The 16,881-nt window shown below is 52.0% G+C and overlaps 1 protein-coding gene across 1 annotated transcript in view; it reads right to left on the reverse strand.

Annotated features, from left to right (window-relative positions):
* The window catches only part of ATP6V0A2 (ATPase H+ transporting V0 subunit a2), a 38,397-nt gene that overhangs the window by 5,394 nt on the left and 16,122 nt on the right, over positions 1–16,881 (reverse strand). Inside the window, exons 6-16 of the mRNA XM_006149229.3 lie at positions 15,686–15,812; positions 14,898–14,980; positions 13,019–13,112; positions 11,990–12,202; positions 9,416–9,566; positions 9,056–9,192; positions 8,464–8,651; positions 8,280–8,370; positions 7,585–7,703; positions 4,617–4,827; positions 3,117–3,236 (exon numbers count right to left, since the gene is read on the reverse strand). Of these exons, the coding sequence (XP_006149291.1) occupies positions 3,117–3,236; positions 4,617–4,827; positions 7,585–7,703; positions 8,280–8,370; positions 8,464–8,651; positions 9,056–9,192; positions 9,416–9,566; positions 11,990–12,202; positions 13,019–13,112; positions 14,898–14,980; positions 15,686–15,812 (1,534 nt within the window). The remainder of the gene's footprint in view (positions 1–3,116; positions 3,237–4,616; positions 4,828–7,584; positions 7,704–8,279; positions 8,371–8,463; positions 8,652–9,055; positions 9,193–9,415; positions 9,567–11,989; positions 12,203–13,018; positions 13,113–14,897; positions 14,981–15,685; positions 15,813–16,881) is intronic.

The raw sequence follows: 16,881 nt of genomic DNA on the forward strand, positions 1-16,881 counted from the left end.
GCATGCCTGTAGCCACAGCGACTTGGCTGACTAATATAGCAAGACCCTTTCTTAAAAAAAAGAAAAAAGGGATCAGCAGATGGCATAGCAGTTATGTCCCTGGACACTAACATGGCCAACCGCAGTTTGAGTCCCAGAGTCAGTGGCTTAAAAATCACACCACACACATGCGTGTGCATGTCCAACATCCAGAGAGGAGAAGGGACTGTGGCGAGGCCATCCCTCCTGGGGGTGATTTTTCACTTTCCCTCTTACTATGTCTCTCTCTCTCTCTCTCTCCAGCAAGTGCACGTACCATAAAGCAAAGATCTCTAAAGAAAAAAAAGAAAAAATTAAACAGAATTACCCTAAGATCTAGCAATTCCAGTCCTAGGTATATACCTTAAAGGATTAACAACAAAGACTTAAAAATCTATTTCTACCCTCGTGTTCACAGCAGCATTATTCACAATAGCCAAAAGGCAGAACAGTGTAAGCGTCCACACATGGATGAACACAGAACTCCATGTGGGCTCCCCATATAACGGGTATTATTTAGTCTTAAAAATGTTGACACACGGTACGCCCTGCATGGCCTTCATGACATGATGCTAAGTGAAAGTCACCAATCATAAAAGGACAAACGGAACACAGTCCCACTTACATGAGGTCTCTGGAGAAGCCAAGTCCCGCGGCCGGTGAAAAGGGACCCTCCATTATCCCCGCCCACTGCATGGCTTTGGCTATGACAGCCGGGCAGGATGGTCTCGCTGGTCCGACGATGGCCGGTGGCCGCACCCGGGCCACCAGTCACACTACCTTGGGCATTTTCCTAGGGTAAGGACAGGCAGCAGTGCTTCCCTCCGTTTGAAAGACTGAAGACAATAAGCCCAGGGCTACCTGGGCCAGTACTCCAACCTCAAGGGACCAACAGCTTCAGAAATAAAGAAAACTCACAAAGTAAAACCCAACCACGGCCTCCCGGGATCTGACACAAGGCGGGAGACTCCCCTCGAAGAAGAACGTGACTGGGTCTCTCCAGTTCTTTCAACTGTGGGGAAGTTCTGACCGACGGGAATCTCCTGACGTCATGTTCATGGCACCTTCACTCGCTTCAGTCATTTACATCCCCACTGTAAATCCCGCTGTGACGGTGAAACTACAAATAACCCCGAACACTTACATTCTATGCCCACGCGTGGCCAAAGCAGCACTCGGAAACTCTGCGTAACCGCCGTTTCGTTTGGCCTTTCTAGACTGATTTTTTAGATAGTCATCATTTTTACCACGCCGATTATCTCCACGAAATCTCAAGGTTCATCGACAGCAGCTGAAAAGATTACCTCCTCACACGTCACCTCTCTGCATCCATCTTCTGTCAGGTCACCTCCTCCTTCTATATCCTGGCTTCCGAGCAAGGAGACTTCTTCCTCGCTGTCTTTCCTCACCAGCGTGTAACTAATCTAATGACCGAAAGAACGGGATCACAAGGTTGTGACAAACCAGAACTCCACAGTTCCTGTGTTTCTCCGAACAACTCAGCGGGAATAAAAAAGTTCTTTCAAAGAAAGTAAGCATTTCCTATCCATTAGGATAGCTATCATTCAAAAAAAAATTTTTTTAATTAAAAAGTAAACTAGAAAGTAACAAGCATTGGTACAGATGTGGGGAAGGCAGAAGCCTAGCGCATGGTGGGGATGGCAAACGGTGCAGCCCTTAGAAAACAGCGCAGAGGCCCAGTCATGTGGCGCACACTGACCGATGCTGCGATTCGGTTCCAGGCTGAAGCCACTTGGGAGGCCCAGGTTCAATTGCCAGCCCTCCCTAAAAGCCTGGCATGGTGGTGCATGCCTGTAGCCACAGCGACTTGGCAGACTAATATAGACCCTTTCTTAAAAAAAAGAAAAAAGGGATCAGCAGATGGCATAGCAGTTATGTCCCTGGACACTGACATGGCCAACCGCAGTTTGAGTCCCAGAGTCAGTGGCTTAAAAATCACACCACACACATGCGTGTGCATGTCCAACATCCAGAGAGGAGAAGGGACTGGGGCGAGGCCATCCCTCCTGGGGGTGATTTTTCACTTTCCCTCTTACTATGTCTCTCTCTCTCTCTCTCTCCAGCAAGTGCACGTACCATAAAGCAAAGATCTCTAAAGAAAAAAAAGAAAAAATTAAACAGAATTACCCTAAGATCTAGCAATTCCAGTCCTAGGTATATACCTTAAAGGATTAACAACAAAGACTTAAAAATCTATTTCTACCCTCGTGTTCACAGCAGCATTATTCACAATAGCCAAAAGGCAGAACAGTGTAAGCGTCCACACATGGATGAACACAGAACTCCATGTGGGCTCCCCATATAACGGGTATTATTTAGTCTTAAAAATGTTGACACACGGTACGCCCTGCATGGCCTTCATGACATGATGCTAAGTGAAAGTCACCAATCATAAAAGGACAAACGGAACACAGTCCCACTTACATGAGGTCTCTGGAGAAGCCAAGTTCACAGAGACCGACAGGAGAGTGAGGAGGGCTGGGAAGTGCCTAATGGGGACAGAGTTTTGGGGGAGGTTTTGTCTGTTTGTTTTTAGGTTTTTGCCATAGGGCACATGTGCCTGCCAGAGACAGAGAAGGGAAAAGTATGGAATCACCCCTCCAGGGATGGCCACGTTGCAATCCCTTCTCTTCCATGCTTTTCCTGGGCACAGATGCACACCCAGACAGTGTGATTTTCAAGCCGCCGGGTCCAGCACTCACCCTGCAAAGTTGGTCATGGGAGATCTAGCGCTTTAACCACCACACCACCTGCTGGCCTCGTATTTACATAAACACTGCAAAGGGGAAACTCAGCGGTGAGAACATGGACGAAAGCTTTCCAATTCTGACAGGCCGTCCTGGAGGACTAGCTGCCCTCCTGCTGGGCGCGCCGCTCACTCCAGGGCCCGCTCCCACGTCCCGCACAGCAGGCTCTTCGCTAAGCTTCTGCAGAACGGACGACATCAGGATCGAATGAAGGAAGCCTTGGCTTTTCAGTCGGGAGACCAGCACCCACAAAAGGTGTTTCCTCCCCCAGTCTTTGGATAACCAAAGGAGACTCTGCTCACACAAATGTGTGTCCAAACCCGCACTCACCCGGCTCACCCCGAAGCAGCTGCGCCCGTTGTGGAGCCACAGCAGAAAGAGCGGCTTTCCCAAGAAGAGCACGGGGACGGACAGGACGGTGATGGCTAGCAGCACGCGCTGGATGTGCTCCTGTGGGTGCGGAGGGGACCCGTTAAAACGCAGGCGGCCAGCGGTCTCCACGGTGCTTGATAAACAAGGAGACCACCAGCAACACGAACCCAGTTCTGTGGGCCACTGGACTCTCTTTCTGAACTCTTAGCTGAATTCTAGAACTGACAGCAACATTAATGATGCAGTGGTTAAATATTACTTTTAGACCAGTAAGAAAAGTTAGGGACGTTCTAGATAGAAGTCGAGCGAGCTAACCCGTCTCAGACAGAACTGCAAATAGAAGCGCAAATGCAAGAATACTTACTTATTTATAGTCTTGGTTCATCTGGGGGCTTGTTAAAAAATTATTATAATCAGGGGTGGCAGGTGGCGTGGTGATTAGGGTTAGTGTGGAGGTTAAGGTGACGGACCCCACAAGGCCAACTCTGTGGTCTGAGTCCCAGATCCAGTGGCTTGAAAAACACACCAGGCACATATGTGTGCATGCCCAAAATCCCAAGAGGAGTGCAGAGGAGAAGGGACTGCAGTGTGGCCACCCCTTGGGAAGTGATTTCTCACTTTCCTTCTCACTGTTTCTGTCTGTCCTCTCAGGCATGTACACATACCCTATGGCAAAAATCCAAAAACCCCACAACATAGACTTTATACATTCTCTGTACATAATATATATATTACATGTATCATATACATATCTCACAAAATCAAGGCTCAGGAGGAACACAGGTCCTGACACTTAGGTCTGCGAGTCTGTCTGTCTGTCCTCACAGATACCCATGACACGCCAGGTGGCGTCTTTACTGTGCTCCTTCAGCAGGGGATGCTGAGCCACTTGCCGCCACCTGAAGACCCTCCACGTAAACTGAGAGCTACCGGCTCACGAGGAACCATCCATGCCAGGCGCTGTTTGGGCACTGGGACCCAGAGCTCTACACAGAACTGGGTCCTACTCTTAGCCCTGGCTTACGGGTCAGGACACCGAGGCGGAGAAGCTAAGCTGAGCAATCTTGCCAAAGGTCTATCAGGAACAAATGGCAGAGCTGGACTCCAAGGAAGGGATCCGCCTGTGAGGCCCACGCTGACATCACAGAAAGGCGCGTGGACGGAGAAGCCACATCTAGAGGCCAGGCATTTTGAAGGCACCCAGGCACAGCCTCGCCGCCATCAGGAGCCCTCCAACAGCACTCGGTCTCCCGCAGCTCTGGCAGTGAGCATGCCGGGAGAGCGGCTACGCGGCCAGTGCTCGGAGCAGGACGGCTCGGCCTGGGGTGACACACACAGAAAAGGGCCTCCTGAGAGCCTCGGGGCGTGGGGGCGGGAACCCCGACTCGTTCTCCTCCTGGGGACGGAAAGGCTACCCTGTGACCTTCGACCTTCGTGAGGGTGGGAAAGACGACCCACCTGCCCTGGGTAAAGACCCTTGGTTCCACTGGCCGGGAACAGAAACATGTTAATGAACTCGATCAGGATGCTGGGAGCGACTCTGGAGGTTTCTGCGGAAAACACCAGCCACTTGTAGACGATCATGAATATCAGGTAGCCGAAGATGCAGAGCATGAAGAGAAGCTCCGGGATGGAGACCAAGTAGATATTGAACTTCTTCCTGAAGTGCCTAGAAGAGGAAAGCTTCCATCAGCCTGTGACCACAGGCAGTCGTGGGCAAAGGGCAAGCTAATCTGCAAACGTGTGACCTAATAAAATAAGTACAGGGGCCTATTTCATACCTCACTTGTCTTGTGGTTCAGGCTAGTATTTCAGACACAGGGAAATTCAAAAAGTTGGTGGGAAAATGGAAATAAAATAAGCGTTTATTTTGGTGTGAAAAAAATGTGAAAGCCATACACAGCTTTTTTTCATAATAGGCACTTTCATGAACCTTTTGAATACCCCGTACATATCCAAGAAGAAAAGAGCTGAGTTCAATAAAAATGACAAGAGCTTTTGTGATCACTTCCCCGAACAATCTTCGATTGCTTTATTTGGAAACATGTCTCTCCCTGGAACCAGGAGATGGCATAATGGTTACATCGCTGGACTCCCACATGGCCAACCACAGCTTGAGTCCCAGACCCACTCTCACAGGCGCGTGTGCGTGTGTGCCCAAGATCCCAAGAGGAGAATGGAGGAGAAGGGATTGCGGTGTGGCCATCCCTCCTGGGGGGTGATTTCTCGCTTTCTGTCTGTCTGTCTCTGTCTGTCTGGCGAGCGCACGTGCCCTATAGCAAAAACCTCTCCAAAAAATAAAGTTGGATAAAACAAAATAATTCTTAAAAAAATTAAACAATGTAAAGCTACAGGGGGCCAGCAGGTGGTGCACTGGCTAAGGAGCTGGACTCCCACACGGCCGACTACGGTTTGAGTCCCAGAACTGGTGGCTTGCTTTCATTCTTTCTCTTTTGCTCTCTTCCTGGTGAGCGCATGTGTCCTATAGCAAATTTTTAAAATAATAACAAATAAAATTAAATAATTCTCCCCAAAAATAATTAAATAAAAGAAATTTTTTAATTTAATAACATTAAATTATACAAATTATGTTTACAGACAAAAAACAACAGGTCTAGTTAGAGAAAAATGTTATAATTTCTTCTTCTTAATATATTTGGTTTTAATAAAACCAAAAAGTTTTCTGATTTATACAATAAAAGAAGAGTATGAAAAACGCCACTTTTTTTTTCTTGGAGAGGTTTTTGCTATAGGGCGCATGCACTCGCCATAAAGACAGAGAGAGAGAGAGAGACAGAAAGCGAGAAATCATCCCCGGGGGGATGGCCACGCCACAATCCCTTCTCCTCCATTCTCCTCTCGGGATCTTGGGCACGCACACACATGCGCCCGGCGTGAGTTTAAGCCACTGGGTCCGGGACTCGAAAGGCAGTCAACTATATGGGAGTCCAGCGACATAGCCATTACGCCATCTGCTGGTTCCGCCACTTCTGAAAATGAAATGAATTTCCATGCTGCACGTCTCCCCTCTTGACTGGCCCTCTAGTCTCTGTCCTCACTGCTGACCCCTAGGGTGGAGATGAACGCCTGGCACAGACCACATGCTCAATAAGCTCTGCTGAACGAATTGCTGAGACCACAGAACCCTGAATGACTGGCCCAGTCCTGTGACCTAGTGGTCAGGGGAGCCAGGCCCCACATGGCCAACTACGCAGCTGGAACTCTGGTCCAGCGTCTTGGAAGACACACCAGGTTGAGGCCAGCAGGTAGTGTGGTGGTTCAGGACACTGGACTCCCACATGGCCGACCATGGTTTGAGTCCTGGATGTGGTAGCTATTTTTCTTACTTTCCCTCTCTCTCTCTCACTCTGTCCCTCTCTGATCAAATGAAAATAAATAAAGTTAAATAAAATAACTCTTAAAAGAAAAAAAAAGAAAAGAAAAGAAAAGAAAAACACACTGGGCAGGTACCAGCCAGTGGCATGGTAGTTAGGTCACTGGATCTCGCATGGCCAACTGCGCAGTTCCCAGACTGGCAACTTGAAAAATGCACTGGGCACATGTGTGTATCTACCCAAAACTCCAAGAGAATGAAAGAGAAGGGACTACAGTGTGGCTATTCCCCTGGGGACCCTATCTTATTTTCCTCTCTCTCTCTCTCTCTCTCTCTCTCTCTCTCTGGTGAGCACATACACCTGGTTACGAACAAACAAACAAAAACACACCAGGCATGTGTATATGTCCCAAATCCCACCAGGATGGAGAAAAAATTGCAATGTGATCAAGCCCCAATGAGGGTATTTATCGAATTTTCCCTCTTTCTCTCTGGTTTGCAAGCATATTTTCCTCTCTCTCTCTCTCTCTCTCTCTCTCTCTCTCTGGTGAGCACATACACCTGGTTACGAACAAACAAACAAAAACACACCAGGCATGTGTATATGTCCCAAATCCCACCAGGATGGAGAAAAAATTGCAATGTGATCAAGCCCCAATGAGGGTATTTATCGAATTTTCCCTCTTTCTCTCTGGTTTGCAAGCATATGTACCCTCTGACAAAAAAAAAAAAAAAAAAAAAAAAAAAAAACTGTATCATTAAAATAGAATTATACAGGGGTCAACAGGTAGCACGGTAGTTAAGGCACTGGATTCTCACATTCCTGACCAGGGTTCAAGCCCCAGACCTAGAGGCTTGCTTTCTCACTCTCTCTCTGTCTCTCCATGGTGAGTGCAAGAGCCCTATAACAAATTTTAAAATAATAATAAAATAAAATAATTCTTTTTTTAAAAAAAAGAATCATACAAAAAATATACCACCATTTTAGCTAGCCGTTACCCACTAAACACAGTTTCCCACCCGGAAGAAAAGTTTAAGAAATATCAAACTGGGATTATAAATATTGCTTAAAAAATAAAAGTCTATACTTACAAGTGGTTAAATATTCCCAGAATAACTCCAAAAGTCATGTGGATAATTCCCAAGATCACAGACAGTTTCATTTTGAAAGAGTTTAGAAAAGTCAGGCGATTGGTGGCCAAGTTCCAGATCTAAACATAAAACAAAACAAGTCTCTAGCTTCCCTCAACAGGCGACACTCAAGAAAGTTCTTGTCTTAAATCAAAAGGCAGCTCCCAAGTTAAAGGAGAACCTGTATTCAGACTTCTCTCTCAGCCTGAGAGTCATGGACCAGACTGTTAGGACGACAGAAGCTCTTGACGCCAGAGACAACAGGGTATCTAGGGAAGCCGGTTCAGGGAGTAACACCCAAAAGGAAAGCGAGCGAGAGAGAACTGCCAAGTCCAGAGAGTAGGGGTTCCCAGACTGACAGGTCAGACAGGTGGACAAAGTGGAGCCCAGCCTCCCCCGTACACTGTCGTGATGGGGAACCATGAGATGGTGGCACCCAGCCAGCAACCACGGGACACCTCCCTCCCGCCCGAACATAGAACTGAGCTAAGGAGTCCAGAAAACCCTGGGACGGTTCAACCTGGGTGGGCCCTAGAGCAGCCAGAGCCGAGGGTGCTGGGACAGTGGGGGCCAGGGCACTCACAGGGTCAACACCGGGAGGACAGGGGCCTCGAACACCCCAGGGACGCTGGGACAGTGGGGGCTGGTGCACTCACAGGATCAATACCAAGAGGATAGGGGCCTCGGAACACCCCAGGGACGCTGGGGTCCAGCTGCAGAACCTGGCTGTGCCGCACCACGCTGTCACTGTGGGGAGAAGGCCAGGGGCTCACTGAAGGGACGGGGAGGACCCTTGGCAGACGCCTGCCCCCCGATGCAGCGCCCGGCCCTGGTCATTACTTCCAAAGTGTCATCCTCTGACGCTCTTTCGGGGAGTGACTGGAGCTGTACATGGCAGACACGTTCCACCGTGAGCCAAAAAGGTTCAGGGACTTGGAGAAGCAGTCATTGTAGATGAGGCCCGTGTACACGGAGAACAGACCCATCAGCAGGAGGAGGTACCGGCCGTTGAAGAACATCCTCAGGATCTGTGAGCAGAGCACACGCCCCAGGCCGTTAATGGGAAATGGGCTGGGGACAGACCAGAGTCCGGGCCTGGTCCCCCACCCACCGCTGTGCTGAGGGAGTCTCAGAAAACGTCCTGAGCTCACAGACCCCGCTGGGGTGCCCTCGCTGTCTCTCGGCCTCTCCCACCCTCTCGCACTCCGGGAGAAGGAAATGAGTAAACTCTACGGAAGTGAGATGAGGACACACGGACATGCTGGGATGCGGGGACCAGGCGAGACCGGGGTGCTGGGCAGTTTTGCCCAGGAAGAGGCGACAGGCTGCAGTCTCTGACATGCGTGGCATGTCACAGTTAGCGTCCCACAGACACCTCTGCTGGGTCACTACTGCCAGCCAGGAAGAGAAGCTGCAGCGTTCCCGTGTTTACCTCCTGTGACCGACTCAGTCTGGGGTGATCCTCGTTTAGCACCAACAAGAGGGCAAATAAGAACATCACGAAGCCATGGCCGAAGTCTCCGAACATCACAGCGAACAGAAACGGGAACGTGATGATGGTGAAGAGAGCTGGGGGAGCGGCACAAGACCCCATCAGGGCACACGTGGGAACAGCAGCAGTTTGCACACGGCCCGCAGCACGCCGGGGCTTTCTCCCAGCCCCACGGGAGAGCTAGCTGTGTGGTCACACTTCACGCTGCCGGCCAGCCAAGGCAGCCCACGGCCCGAAGGTTGGCACGGGCTCCCAGGGAGGAGCAGCAGCGACACGCACACCGCGGGCGCGAGGACTGACCTGGGTTCACCTCCCTGTAGCTGCCGACCCCATAGGCGTCCACGATGTTCTGAAAGCCCTCGGTGAACTTGTTGGTGCGGATCAGAGTTGGGGGCGTCTCTTTAGTGGGGATCGTGTTCATAAAGGAAGGGATCGCAGTGCTGCTCTCTCTCTTCCACGTGAGAAAGAATAAGGAAGGACATTACCACCCAGGAGAAATGCCCCATCAACACGCCGCAGTCGGGGTGACCTGGTCAGCGTGGACTCTGCACCTGGTCACAGGGAAGAGCTGACCACCTGGGCAGTCCAAGGACAGTCAAGGCGGCAGACAGAAAAGGGAGGGGAGGGTTGTGGTCACCAAGAGAGCCCCTCTCTCTGCCCAGCTCCCTCTCTCTGCCTGGCTCCCTCTCTGCCAGGCTCCTTCTCTGCCAGGCTCCCTCTCTCTGCCAGGCTCTCTCTCTCTGCTCCCTCTCTCTGCCGGCTCCCTCTCTCTCCCTCTCTCTGCTCCCTCTCTCTCCCCCGCCCTCCCGGCTCCGCCCCGCTCCCTCCCTCTGCTCCCTCTCTCTGCCGGCTCCCTCTCTCTGCTCCCTCTCTCTGCTGGCTGCAGCTCCCTCTGGGCTCCCTCTCTCTCTGCCGGCTGCTGCTCCCTCTCTCTGCTGGCTACAGCTCCTTCTGGGCTCCCTCTCTCTGCTTGCCTCTCGGTGCTGAGTGCATACACTCTTGGGCAATTTAAATAAACAAATGGCTGGAAAATACTTAGGGAAAAAAAAAAGGAAATGGTCAAGGAAGAATTTAGAGGCAACTACAGAATCACCTAAGAAAAAAAGAAACCAAAGGGTCAACATTAATTGTATCTGAATGGCAAAATCACACGCTTTTCAGTGTTTACAGTTCTTCAGAAAAGCAGATAGTAATTTATGATGAAAAAAGAAATCAGTCCACTGCCCACAAAGATTTCCAGTCTCTATATCTAGATATATACACATACTTTTTTTGAGAGATTTTTACTATAGGGCTCACGCACTTACTGAAGAGACAGAGAGACAGAAAGCGAGAAATCACGGGGTCAGGGGGAGGTGTGGGGAGAGGGATGGTCACGCTGCAATCCCTTATCCTCCATTCTCCTCTTGGGATCTTAGGCACACATGCACACATGCCTGACGTGAGTTTAAGTAGCCAGGTCCAAGACTCAAACCATGGTCAACTACGTGGGAGTCCAGCAAAGTAACCAGTACGCCATCTGCTGGTTCCAAAAATTTTTTTAATTTTTTTAAAATAAAGAGCAGCCTGGATCATGTCTGAAATGCATACTGCAACCTTAGGAGTCAGAAGGCAGCCAGTGAGCACGTACACACATGCACATGTACTCACATGGGCACATACACGTGTACACATACATGTGCACGTCTACACACATAAGTACATGTGTGTGCACATATACACACCCACATGTGCACGTGTGCACATGTATATGCATCACACATAGTAAAGTCAAGTCCCTCAAAACTGACACTCCCTCAATAAATAAGAACCATCCTTATTCATCTTCACGACGACGGCTCGGACTCTCACACAGGCCCTACGTGTCCCCTGCAGCTTTCCCCCTCTGTCTGGGTGTCTGGCACCGCGCTGTCGCAGACGTTACGTTTTATATCTGTGTCATCACAGAAACGTGCAAGGAGACCGGGTGACTGACAACAGCCTCTACGGCCCATCAGACAAGGAAGCTCTTTCCGTGGGGCGACCTGGGATTCGCTGCAAAATGAAACCTACAGGAGCATGGGAGGGGTGCTCCGTAGCCTCAGAGTGGGAAAGGCCTCCCTCTCAGAACCCAGATGCCGCAGCCACAGACAGACAAGTGGACTACGCTGGACCAGAACAAATACCCACAAATGCCGCAGGTCCAAAGCCAAGCACCGGACTCGGGAAAAAAGGCTTACATCACAGATAAGGAGCCAACAGACATTGGCAAGAAAAAGACCGGCAACCCCCTAGAAAATAGCAAAGAGTACAGACAGACAACTCGCACACACTCAGAGGTTCTCAAACAGACGGACGACGAGGAAAACGCAGCGGCTGGCAACTCCTACCAGAACTGATCCAGTAGCGTCACGTCAGGGAGTCTACTCACCAGCCCGACCAGCACACAGAGACACAGGGCGCGTGTCACTCACTGCGACAGTCTTTGTAAAACTGAAAACGAGCTCAGCCTCGGCACAGGCAGGAGTGCACTGAGCTGCCGTGCTGGAAGCCACAGGCCGGCCATGGATCCGGCCCCGAGGCGACCGGAAACACCTGGGCCGGGTGCACTGGTCAAGATCCTGACTAGCCAGAAGGACTGGGACAGGGACTGGGGCGTGACCTAGCCCCGTGGAGGGAGCGTGTGTGTGTCTCTCATGTGCAAGCACACACTCTATCATGGGTCTGAAATGCCTGTAAACACGCCCATCTTCCAGTGACTCGCTCGCCACAATCTCAGCTCAAACAGAGAGCAGTACAGAGCCCCTCTGCGTCCCAGCACCCTCCCTTATCCTTACTGCCTGAGCTGCTCGCTCAGGCCTGCCTCGACCCAGGCAGGGCAAGCTGGTGCCTTACCGAGCCCTCCTCCAGCGCCTGGCGCAGGTGGTGCAGGTCGGCCTCGGGACACCAGACCTCGGCAATGAGGCACTTGTTGGTCACGTCAAAGCTGCACATGTTCAGCATGTGGTAGATGGCCTTCATCTTCCTCACCTGCACCACGCGGCTGCACACGGACTCGGCGGCCTTGCACAGCACCTGCCGTAGGTAGTCCTCCGTCTTGTGCAGCACCTGGGGAGACAGACGCAGCTCAGTACAGCAGTTTCCCGGCCTGTCTACCAGGCACTTGACGTCCTTTTGGGGAGTTTCTCCCCACCGACAGAGGATTGCTTCCCACGATGGTAGTGAAGGGAGCCGCTCATTCTGAGGCCCCACCGGCTGCACACGGACTCGGTGGCCTTCCCCCCCCCCTGCCGTAGGTAGTCCTCCGTCTTGTGCAGCACCTGGGGAGACAGACGCAGCTCAGTACAGCAGTTTCCCGGCCTTTCTACCAGGCACTTGACGTCCTTTTGGGGAGTTTCTCCCCACCGACAGAGGATTGCTTCCCACGATGGTAGTGAAGGGAGCCGCTCATTCTGAGGCCCCACCCCCAGAACCCCCAGGAGGCAGACAGAAAATCCCCAATCACATGCCTCTCTCAGGAGGCTCCTAGGGCATACGACGCTCCCCCAGGACACAGGAAATGGTCAGAGGCCATCATCACTGTGCAGCATGAGAGCCCACCTGGGAGCTCGCTGGCTCTCACTTGTCCCCAAGGCTGGCCCAGCCCCATCAGCCCTGGGAGCCACCGGCTCTGCCCCACCCCACCCTGCAGAGAAATCCCCTTCTGCTCTAGTGTGCTGCTTCCGGCCACATGCCACCAAAACCTGCGCTGACGTCGGAGAGATGGGAATCAAAACAGTGCAGGTGAAACCATGCCTGCCACTGCACACAGGGCTGCTTATCTTCTTACCAGAAGAAGTTCATGAACGAACAAGGAGGGAAGAAGATGGAATTGCAAATGTCCGACAACACTCAGATCAGGAGGCAGCGCTCCTGGGTACGCACAGTGTAAAGATCCTGGATCCGGGTGTTCAGGCCCTCCTGGATCTCCCTGCGCTCCTCGGCTGTGTTCGGATAGGGGTAGACGTGGCAGTGGTAACTAGAACACAGAACCAGACACAGCCTCAGGTCTGCAGGAGGGAAAGGGCCTGCTCCTGACATAGGACCAGACTCAGCTCACCGCCCGACAGCTCCCCTTCCAAAGCAGGAAAAGACAGCCCTCTGAGAAAAGGGTGTGGACGTGGGCCCTGCCCGTGCCGAGGCCTTGCACACACACGGCGAACATCTGTGGATTCAGTGTGCTGAGCTGGGTGGAGCGTTTCTCCTCCACGTTAAAACAAATATATCTCTACTAGAAGAGAGTAAGGATCATCAAGTGATATGTAAAATTACTTCCTATTAACAAATGTTTGAGCGCAAACACCGGTAGAGAGAAACACCCAAGCCCTAGTCCTACCCTGCAGGAAGCCAGGCAATCTACAAACCGCCTTGGCGTAAGCAAACGAAGGGGCCCTCCCTATTTGGAGCCTCATTTGCTGACAAGAACAGGCCACTGACAGCCCTTGCTGCAGCAGCTCGACACTGACCAATGCAGACGCTGCCCTGAGGCCTCGCACCCATGTCATCGCATTTACTGCCAATGGCCCTGAGAGACGAACTACTCTCTCCTCTTGGAGGTGAGGAAACCGAGTCTCGGTCACTTGCCTGAGTGAGCCTGGTGAGCAGTGTGACAGGGAGGCTCTGCACTCAGGCAGCCACCCAGAGTGTCCTTGGCCCCACCCGCCACCCCGATCTGTGAGCACAGGAGAAAACTGCTGAGGGGCCCACGCCAGAGGCTCAGTGCTCAGAAGTGACGGGGAGCCAGCCTGGCTGGTGGTGAAACCAGGAGGAAGACGCAACGTGATCCCTCTTCAACTGCTCTGAAACCTCGAGTCCTCAGGAAAACACACAAACCTGGGATGTTAACTTGGTCTCAGGCCAGCCCCAGAGCCTAGTGGTTAAGTGAGCTGGGGCCCACATGGTTTGAATCCCAGCCCTGGAGGCTTGGAAGACCTGACAAGAACAGGCCACTGACAGCCCTTGCTGCAGCAGCTCGACACTGACCAATGCAGACGCTGCCCTGAGGCCTCGCACCCATGTCATCGCATTTACTGCCAATGGCCCTGAGAGACGAACTACTCTCTCCTCTTGGAGGTGAGGAAACCGAGTCTCGGTCACTTGCCTGAGTGAGCCTGGTGAGCAGTGTGACAGGGAGGCTCTGCACTCAGGCAGCCACCCAGAGTGTCCTTGGCCCCACCCGCCACCCCGATCTGTGAGCACAGGAGAAAACTGCTGAGGGGCCCACGCCAGAGGCTCAGTGCTCAGAAGTGACGGGGAGCCAGCCTGGCTGGTGGTGAAACCAGGAGGAAGACGCAACGTGATCCCTCTTCAACTGCTCTGAAACCTCGAGTCCTCAGGAAAACACACAAACCTGGGATGTTAACTTGGTCTCAGGCCAGCCCCAGAGCCTAGTGGTTAAGTGAGCTGGGGCCCACATGGTTTGAATCCCAGCCCTGGAGGCTTGGAAGACACACTGGGTGTGTGTGCGTGCATGTCCAAATCCCAACAGGGTGAAGAAAGGGACGAGAAGGGGCTGCAGGGTGACCATGCCCCTCGGGGTGCTCTCTCCCGCTCCCACTTACTCTGTTTTTCTCTGGTGAGAGTACACGCTCTACAGCAAACTTTTAAATAATAATAATAAATAAAATTAAATAAATATCTCTAAAAAAAAGGAACTTGGAACTACAGCAAAGAAACCACGTAACAGAACCAGCCGTCTCTGCACCCACGTCTCTGACTAGAGGGTCCTGAACAGAAAGGAAGGACGTGGAAGCCCTCTGCTTACCAGTCACAGATCTTCTTCACCTTGTGGCCGATCTGCTCTCCCCAGAAGGATATGAGAAACACACACCACTTCATGACTTCCCCCTGCCAGGGACAGGGAAGGGCGGCTGGTGCTCGTCTGGGTGCAGCCTGGACACGCTGGCCACACCGCCAGGGGCCACTCGTTCACTCGGCCAACAGCCGGACCTCGTGACTGGGAGGTTCTGACCGCAGAGCTGTCTACTTGCTAACGTGGCCCCAAATCGAACTTGTAGCACTGTCGTGGCCGTGAGCAGAGTGCGGAAACACTCAGCATCCACGCCCGTGCTCCCAGAGAGGGCCGAGGCTGTGCTGTCCCTCGCGTTTCAGGTATTTCACGTGCACGAGGGACCATGCGTCACCTGACGGCACGCACAACCACCACTCCCATATGCCTGCCAAGACGCAGGCCCCCACACGGGGTTCAGGGAAACGGTCCTCATCCTGCCCCTCCAGCTCTGCTGTGAGTCTGCCACTGTTAGAAAGGGGTCACGAGCCAGCAGGGAGCCTGGGGGTTCAGGTGCTGGGTCCCACATGGCCAACTGCACGGCTGGAGTCTTGGACTCAGTGGCTGGAGAAACACACCAGGCATGTGGGCATGTGTGCCAAAACTCCAAAAGGAGAACGGAGAAAAGGCTGTGGCGTGACCATTCCCCCAGGGGTTCTCTCTCTCTCTCTCTCTCTGTCTGTCTAAGTCTCTCTGTTGAGTGTACACACCTTCTGGCATAATTTTAAATACTAAAAGGAGGGGGGACCATGATGTTTACTCACTGTCTCGGGGTCTTCGAGGGACTCGTCCAGTTCGGCGTAGGTCACGATGGTGTACCCCTTGCAGGCCCTCCACAGCATTCTTTCAAAAGCTTCAACCTTCCCTTGGCTAATCAGGCCAGACACAAACCTAGGAGACAAGACCGACGTCAGAGCAACAGCTGCTCTCAAACTGCATTAAGAGGATGGTGACTCCCACCAAAGGTGAAGAACGCTGAAAGCCAGACTGCCAAGATCTCGAGTGCCGGGTACAATGGCGTTGAAACGTCTCTGTAAACGGACAGCCGAGCCTATGATAGGAAATCTTTGGAATCAAAACACAATGAGACAGGCCGTCGCGGCTGGACTGATGCCTGTACTGACCTAGGACCATGAGGTCAGGAGCTAGCGGCAGCACGGGAGACAGGAGACAGAACTGAATGCCCGCAAGCTGGGGCATCCCCTCTCCCAGAGGCTGTACCTTGAGTGGACTAGAAAATAATCTACCTTGGAAGGCTGGCCCTATGGCCCTGTGACTAAGGGAGCTGGGTCCCAAGTGGCCAACTGTGCAGTTTAAATCTGGCCCCAGCCACTTGAAAAACACGCCAGGTGCATGCGTGCAAGCCCAAAATCCAAACAGGATGGAAGAATGGGGGAGAAGGGGTTGTGGTGTGACCACGCCCCATTGGGAGGGGCCTTCTTCCCCTCCTCTATCCCCCTGGCAAATGCGCGTGCTCTCTGACAGAATTTTAACAAGAAAAAGAACAGGGAAAAGAAGAACCACCCCACAAAGGAACCTACCCATAAATTTGTTCATTTCGGTTTGGGATCTGATGGAGGGGGAAGTTTTCTGAGAATTTATGACTACAAGTTAAAATTCACTCGGATTCATGGCTTAAATTCAGATCACTGACATGGTCAATAAAAGAACCAAGAAACAACAACTCCAACGCTTCTTTGAGAAACAAAACCAAAAAGATCTTGTGCTGAGAAAAAATTGCTAACGATTCCAGGTAGGCAGCGTGCACCCCACACCTGACGGATATAAAAGCTAATTCTCTCCAGAGGGCGGCCAGATAGTAGGGTGTCAATGATGCATCTGGACCCCGAGACCTCCCTGTACACACGTGCCCACCCTCACGGACAAGGTCCAGACTGGCTGAGGCTGAGGCGGGTCATGGCCTGAGGATACTGTTAGAGGTGCCGGCCTGCCTCCCTCT

The sequence above is a fragment of the Tupaia chinensis genome, unplaced genomic scaffold (genome assembly GCF_000334495.1).
Source record: "Tupaia chinensis unplaced genomic scaffold, TupChi_1.0 Scaffold000258_1, whole genome shotgun sequence".
Classification (NCBI taxonomy): Eukaryota; Metazoa; Chordata; class Mammalia; order Scandentia; family Tupaiidae; genus Tupaia; species Tupaia belangeri.